We start from the raw sequence: 8105 nt of genomic DNA, 5'->3' as shown, positions 1-8105 counted from the left end.
CCTGTGCTGCTGCAAGGCGGTCTCTGCTCCCGCCTAGGAGACTCACTTTTTCGGTTGGTTAACATCTCAATGAAAGCTCTCCAAAATATTTCCTTCCATCTCACCAGCCGCAGCTTCACATCTCTGGGTTCACAAATGTGCGAACTGGTAAAACTGGACTTTCTGATATTGCCAGTGAGCTAGTGGAACAAACAAACAAACAAAATCACAACAGTAATTTCTGAAGCCACATCCGAATCCATTCCCGATGTAAAGATGGAGAGACCTGTTTCATATTATTTTCTCCTCGTTCAATAAATGTCAACAATTCTGCATGAAAGCTGACCTCCAGCACACCCTAGCACCCCGCAGCCCCTGTGAGGTGCAAGCAACCCACCACCTGAGTTAGGTCTCTAGGTTCCCAGAGGCTTTTTTTCTAGGAACTGGTAACTTCCTGGGGCAACAGGGACTAATCTTCCCTTTCAAAGTATCCAACCAGGAATTTCAATTTATCATATCGTTTCCGATAAGCGGGGTGGCTTGCAGAGAAAATGCAGCAGTAAAAGCAAATAAAAGGTACCTTTAAAGCAGACTTTCTATGGCCCGTGACTCACCCGCTAAAGCTACGGGCACGGCCGTGGGGTGACACGTCCTGGCTTTAAACGCGAACTTCTAGAGTGCAATAAAAGCCGCTATTCCTGACTAGGCGGGGCATTTTTTTTCTCGGAAAAGCAGTTGGTTTATTAAGCCACTACTTAAACTTCGTCTCAGTGTAAATTAAGTGCTGATGGAGCTCAAAACGGGTCTAGGATGAGGGGTTTTTTTTAGAAGTACAGGTGAAAAATAAGTGAGATTGATGAATATTACCTTTTGGTGTTCGCCTGTGCTGTGGCAGCGAGTGGGAGAAATCTTGGTGGAAGTGCAGATTTCTGCTTCGTGAGAGGAGTGCGGGGCACTGAGTATGGAGACGGGAAAAGCTTGGAGCATCCACCAGGACTTGAGGAAAGGGAGGCGGAGAGCAACAGCAAACGGTTTGGGGCACTTCACCTCGGGGACCTGTGGATTACGTTGCTCGGGTTTAATACTTCAGATAATTTTAGTGCTTTTTATAAGTGGCAGGGTTTTTATTGTTGTGTTTTTTTGGTTTGGGATTTTTTGGTGGTGGTGAGTTTTAGTTGTTTGTGGGTGGGGGGGTTTTTGTTTGGTTTTGTTGTGGGTTTCTCCTTTCCCCCCCCCCCCCGCCCCAATCATGCATCCTATGTGCCGTGCTGCTTGGATTAATGATCTCTAGATCACTTGATGACACAAAATGATTATTAAAAAGAAGCACACAAACCTTCATATTTCACAGAGGTTTTTAATCAGAAATCACAGCAGGGTGACAGAGCATGTAGTAAACGTGACACACAGTTTCAGCAAATTACTTTTTGCTCGAAAATGGCAGTAACTCATTTGGGGGGGGCTATATTTTTCATGTATTTTTTTGTTACGGTTATGATATAAATTAATGTACACCCCCTCCTCTTTTAAGTGCTGTTCGTTTTTGTATTGATTTTAAACCTTCTATTTTGTGATAGTAAAATGTAGGCTATTTAAAAATAAAGCACTTTAAACTGCCCATCTGCCCAACGACTACATCATGTACACATGTGAAGACTTTCACACTAAACCCTTTCTGATGCAGTGCTGAGTGTCCTTAGCTCCTGTTGTAGCTGAAGAGGTAAATGAGTTTGATGAATACTCTCAACTGTACCCTAAAGGAAAACGTTCAATGGTTAAATTCAGGTTTAGGTGCAAGCAATAACGTAACTGCCCAAATATCAAACGTGATGCTTCCTAAATGTCACTGTATTCACAGATTCCTGTTTTGTGAGATGCATCTATCATTAAAATAGCTTATTTCCAGACAAAACAGAGTAGTTGGTGGAAAGAAAATATTTCTTAACGAGCCCTAAACTGCACTCAGCTTATGAAGCGAACAGAAAACTTGTATCACAGCTTCCAGCGTCCTCTTGCCTCTGACAACGGCTCTGTGCTGCTTGTTTTGAAACTAGCAAAAAATGTTTCATTCCGTGCACAGTAAACACCAACTACTAAACTGAGCTGTATAAAACCTCTGGCAATCAAGAAAACACCACTTATACAAGTTTCTGGTAACTAAATTCAAAACCAGCCTGGTGAAAGTTTAAATACACAAAGGAAGAAAGTGTCATCTACATTTAGAAAGTAAGTGACCTACTTCTACTCTACAAGCTCTTGTTAGTGTCAAAATGCAGCTATTTCCCAAAGCCTCTAAGCGTCATCTTCTGTCCTCAGGCCAAGCTGCCTTTGACTTCAAGCTCTGCCTGAGCAAGGAGTTGCAGGTTACTCCGAAAAAAAAAAGGTCTGTTTTAATCCAAAATCGGACTTGAAACTCTTAAGCCTGATCAAAGTGTGAGTTGCATTGAGAGGTGGGAGAAATCACAGTAAGCTGCTTTCTTTTCTTAAAAGTTCAGCAACATTAAGCAAGTGAATATGTATTAATGACTTAGTACAAATGACCTAAAATATATTGTAAAACTTGATACTGGAAAGCTAGGTATGAGCAACCAACACACACATGGCTGAGTCTGTGAGTACTGTGTAAATGGTAGGTGTAAGGAATGGCTGGGAGTGTGGATTTGAAACATTTCCATTATCTAAAAACCCACCTCTAGAATTTATCTGAGACTTACACTAGCAGATGTTCAAAGGAAAATAATAATAGAAGAAAGGTTGCAGCGAATGTTATTAAAAAGGAGGGGGAAAAGAAAAAAAAACAAACGAACAAAAAAAACCCCAACAACAAAAAAATCAACAAAGAAGGCTGAAAGCCCCAGTGTCCAAAGGAGAGCCCATCCAAGCTGGATTCAATCCATAGGTCCAGGGAAGAAGCTGCTGTCTTCCAAGAGCTTCACCACAGCAGATCTCTTGTAGAGCTTGGCCAGGTCATAGGCAGTGGCCCCCCGCTTGTTCTGGTGGCCCACCTTGCACCCGGCATGTGCCAGCAGGCATTCCACCACCCGCACATGCCCCTCCCGGGCCGCTAAATGCAGGGGCAGGTTGCCCTCATTATCCTCAACGTTAACATCGGCCTGAAACTCCAGCAGAGTCTGCAAAGTGTCCAGAAAACCCTCTCTGGCTACATCATGAATTACAGCGAAGCCAGTTCTGTCTTTCAGATTGGGGTTGGCACCACTCATTAACAACCTCCTGGCAATTTCGGGGTTCCCGAGTTTCATCACCTGTGAAAGAAAGAGAAGAGTTGAATGCCCCGGGGCAGGGAGGGTGGGGAGGTTTGCTTCAGCACTGCCTTTAGAGCCTCAGTTCTTCTCTCTGGCTTTTGTCAGGGCTCAGTCCTCATTTAGAACAAACAGAAGAGCCCCACTGTAAATCCAATGATACGACAGAGCAGCTTTTTCTTTTTTTTCAATGTATTTTTTACTAAACTCGGTGAAATTGGGCAAGATGTTATCACCTCACTAGTAATAGCTTTCTGTCTCAGAGAGATTAATATCTGAAACAGGCAGCACAAAATGGGGATATAATAAGTTTTGGGTTTTTTTTAATGTGGGTTATCTCAGTTTCTTAACATACAAAAATTAAGCATGGTTTGGTTTCATTTACCTAAGTACTGAGACACCTTTGAATTACTGTTTAATCTCGTTAAACGTCAAATCTAGGGTCTCTGAGGAACAGATATTTTACCTCAGCAACAGCAAATGTAGAATGTGTTTTTATAAGCTTTCAGGTGTTTACATTGTCTGTGCATTATCATAAAACAAATATTTGGACGGTACCATAGCTCTGTCTGCTAAGAAAAATAAATGCTAGAAGAAAATTTTCTCCCCCCATATTTGTGCTTCACTAAGTCACCCAAAAAGGAGAAGTTAAAAGGAATGTTTCAAAGTTCCAGAAGTTTTCTTCTGACCCAACTATATTATATAATACTTTCCTACTTTCACTGTGAGTAGACTGTGGCTGCATTCTGTTGTTTAAAAACATTATTTTATAAACACCACCACCACCACCACCAAAGAAAACCAAAAAGCCCCAACACCCTACAACAGCAATAATTAGATTTTCTCACTGTTTCAGGAAAAAAAAAAATAATATCAGTTTTGAATGTTCTCAAGTGCATCATAAAGCTATCATAATTACACCACAAATCTCTCTTATTTGGAACTTAATCCTTTACACCGATCTCCCCTAAATTCCTCTTCGGTTTTTTTTCCTCAAGGACTTTCCAAAAAAGACCATAGCAATGTATAATCTCCAGCCTCCAGGCAATATTTTCCTGCCCTTGTAAGCAGTTTCATTGCAAGTGTCCAATGAAAAAAAAAAAAAAAGAACAACCAAAAAACACCCAAACAAATTTTTTTTTTAACTTCCTTAGAAACATCCACATACTGATTCGAAAATCTTGGGAAGAAAAAATTAACTGCACAAGCGAGCATTTCAGAGCACCAGATTTAGTATGTTGTACACTTCCTACAAGGGGTTTGCTGAAAAGCTCTCCTGGTGCAAAAAAAAAAATGTACATCAGGCTGTTTAAGAACAGCAAGGTGTAATAATTGTTGCATAGCTGGAGCTGTAGAGCAGCCCAGTATGTTACATCTACAGACAAGAGCAAAAGTGCAGATAACAGAAGCTGGGATTCAAGGAAAGAAAGATTTCTCTGTGCCCCAAGGCTTCCAGTTTTGCATGTGCCATTTCTCTCACTTGTGAGTGGAGATGGAAGCGATGTGAAAGAAAACAAGAGCATTGTAATCTCTCTCCCTTTAGTAAAATCTGGAGATTTTGATCTCTTTTGGAGAGCCCAGGCTGTATTATTTGTGAATTCAAAACATGTATTTGGTTTAAGTGGGAGTTTTCTGTGTTCAGGCTTGGGGACTGGAGGCTTTAGTTAAAGATGCGGGGGGCGGGGGTGGGGAGAAAATCATATAAAAAGTGAGGTTATTGGGACGTGGGCACAACTGTACAGCAAATGCCCTTTACTCTGCAAAGTTTCACTTGGGGGGAGGGAGGCAAAGAAGGAGAAAGCATTAATTGAATAACTCGGATGAAGAGCAGAAAGGCAGAACATGTATTTGAGGCCTGCAGAGGTGCACTTAATCAGAAATAAAAAGCACAGAGCAAGAGAAGCTGAGCAGTTGTTTAATTAAACATAAATGCAGAAGAAAAATATAAATTAATTAGTATTAACCTAGGAGCATTCCCTCTGTTTTAATTGAGATAGAAACTATGGAGAGATTATCTCAGTTGTGGGGAGTGCCCTGACAGAGAGCTCTTTCGAGTGTGGCCACGCACCCACAGAATATTTCGGGATGATACATATTGAAAATAAGTCGACAAATTCTCCTGTTTTGATTTTTGTTGTGGTTCATTAATTCAGTTATGATTAGGCAGCGATAAGAAGCATTGTTAGGACAGGGATGGGTGTTTAATGTAGCAGGATGCTATGTCATTGTGCAAAATCTGCCTTCATTCAGGATACCGAGGGTTAGCTGCTTTTAGAAAACAAAACCCCAAAACATTACTGTAGGACAAATAGTTTTTCAGCCCTTGTCCCGAGGATAAACTAGCTAGCCGAATGCTTCCTGAAGAAAAGAAGGTAGTTGGTGTGAGATTCTAATTTAAATCCTTTCACTCTCTCCAAAGTAGCTGCAAGTGCCTGCCCTGCCCTGCCCTGCGATGCCCCAGTTAGGTGCTCGCAGGACAGAGAGGAGCTCACAGACCTCCAGCCTTAGCGAAATTGTCTAAAAAAATCCCAAAGGGTCATTCCTGCTTTTTTAGCAAGAGGTGCTTGTTTGCCAGCTGTAATATTTCGATGTTAAGCCAAAAAGCTGTAAATATCTCGAGCACACTCACAAGCTCTACACTGTTGAAAAATCCCATGTCAGAAATTATCATGTTTTCAGAGGAGGAGGAGAGAGGAGTTAACAAATGATTTTTCTAATATGTGAATTTAAAAAGACCTCTAGCCCCGCTTCCACATTTCATTACTTATACCTTAAGTACAAATAACCACACATTTCCACCCCCCAGATTTATAAATCACTTATTTCACTATTTGGTAGGTATTCTAGCCTTTTTGTCATAATTATCTTATATTATTAAAAGCAAAATCTTTCATCAGCTCCAATAGTTAGCAGTTGGATATGTTCCAACTCCTGCCTGTACAGCCACACACTTAAAAAATTAGGACATAGCACCCTATACGATCAGAAAAGAAATAGCTGGAACCAGTGCCCTGCCAGCCGAGCTAAAAAAGCGCATTTAAAAGCCTTAAATATGAATGAAAAAGCAAGCGATTCAGCTGGCACCCGCACTCGCAGGGCTAACTCTTAATGATACATCGAAGGTCCTCAGTTCTGAGCAGCATGCTTCCCAATAAGAAAGGTCATTCCTCACAAACAGCGTATAAAGGAAAAGTACCAACTGCAGCAGACCCCAGAACAGAGACAAGCCACGCTTTAAGAGCATATTGCAGGGAGAAGGAGGAAAAAAAGGGGGAAAAAAAGAAAAGAGAAGAGAAGAAAAAGAAAAAAGAGAAAAAAGAGATAAATCCTAAGATTCAAAGAATAGCACATTTGTGTTTACAGACCTGCTCTGAAATCCTGCTCACCTAAGCTGATTTCTTTTCATCTCAGCTCTTTCATTCCTTGCCTCCTCCCCACAAAGTTACAAAATATTAGCCAACTCGTAGTCCGTTTGACATTGAGGGTGATCCCCGACTGAAATCATGGTTTTGACCAGTTTTATTTCAAGTACGTCATTTTAGGGAGTTGGAGCCACTATAAAATATGGCATCCAACGAGTTTGAAAAACCACTCGAATTTCATCCACCAGCCTGTTTTAAAACGTTGTCTTTTTTGGAAACCCGGGTCACGGAGGTACCAGTGATGAAATATTTTCTCCCTCTCTGGATACCAACCTGCAGCGCAGTCCTCCCAAATCCATTTTGTGCATTGACGTTTACATTCTTTTGCAACAAATTAGTAAGTTGCACTAGGTCCCCTTTGGCAGCCGCGGTCGCCAGCTCGTTCCCAGAAGGCTCGGCCATTCTTTAGGGTGACTGACGATCGGAAAAGAGATGAGATTTTTTTTTTTTTTTTTTTTTTTTTTTTTTTTTAACCAGGCATGGCATCGGAGACTGACAGAAGGATTGGGATGGTTAATCTTCTGGAGTAGACCTTGTAGTAAATACTCGTAAAAAATCTCCTTGCCAAGATCCCGCCCCTAACTCACACGTGATTATTCAAGCAAAACTGCAGCTCCACTTGAAAGAAGATTTCTTTGCTTCCACATATAGAATAACTCCTATTAAAGACTTTGGGCCACTTTCGGGGGGAGAGAATAGATTAATAGCTATACATTATATTGTATATGTTACAGGTAACATATATACACGTAAACCGGAGACTCACTCAGACCTGAGATCTTGGAAGAAGAAGACAACCCACCCTGTTCACAGTCGGGATCTGAGACTTGAGCAGCAGCAGCTCCAAGAAAAAGTCTTCCGTAGTTCCGCTCAGGACCCCCCTTGCATCCCACGCCGCCGCCTCTAGTCCGTGCCGAGGGGGCACAAGAAGGACGAGCCGCGCCCGCGGAGGGCAGGGTGCGGCGGCGGCTGCAGGGCAGCCGAGCTCGTTCCCTCGGCGCTCCCGTTCCCCGCAGCAGCTTCACTCCAGCGGCCCCGTGCAGCCTCCGAGCAGCGGGAGGGCGCGATCCCGGCCGGCGGCCGTCCCCGGCGGCGGCGGCCCCGGAGCATCCAGGAGGGCGGCCGGTCCGTGGGCCTGGCGGTGGCGGTAGCGGCGGTAGCAGCGGCGGGGTGAGGCGGGAGGGTGCTGCTGCGTTCCGCCGCCCGCGCTCAGAGCGCGGAGGAGCCGCAGAGCGGGGCCGGTTCCGCCGCCCGCCGGGATCCCGCTGCCTATCCCCGGCGACAGACGCGCTGCTGGTCCCCGCCGATGAGCGGGGGTCGAGCGGCAGGCGGGGGCAGGGGCCGCGCCGGTGCCCGCCGCTGCCCTTGCCCGGCGGTGCTCGGCAGCCTCCCGGCGCAGTGACAGCCGCCGCTCGCCGCTTCTCTCAACTTGGGGAAATCCAGC

At 43.9% G+C, this 8105-nt stretch overlaps 1 protein-coding gene across 1 annotated transcript; it reads right to left on the bottom strand.

Annotated features, from left to right (window-relative positions):
• Positions 1-1316: 1316 nt before the first annotated feature.
• On the bottom strand, positions 1317-7453 carry CDKN2C (cyclin dependent kinase inhibitor 2C). Its single transcript, XM_068163859.1, has 2 exons — positions 6935-7453; positions 1317-3242 (listed from the first exon to the last, which is right to left on the bottom strand). The coding sequence occupies exons 1-2, from the start codon at positions 7061-7063 to the stop codon at positions 2868-2870; spliced, it is 504 nt and encodes a 167-aa protein (XP_068019960.1). The 5' UTR covers positions 7064-7453; the 3' UTR covers positions 1317-2867.
• Between the last annotated feature and the right edge of the window lie 652 nt (positions 7454-8105).

This window comes from Melanerpes formicivorus, unplaced genomic scaffold, assembly GCF_026170545.1.
Source record: "Melanerpes formicivorus ecotype bairdi unplaced genomic scaffold, bMelFor1.0.p_v2 SCAF_75, whole genome shotgun sequence".
Taxonomy (NCBI): Eukaryota; Metazoa; Chordata; class Aves; order Piciformes; family Picidae; genus Melanerpes; species Melanerpes formicivorus.
Note: the sequence above shows the minus strand (reverse complement) of the source record. Positions and strands in the feature narration are given on the sequence as shown.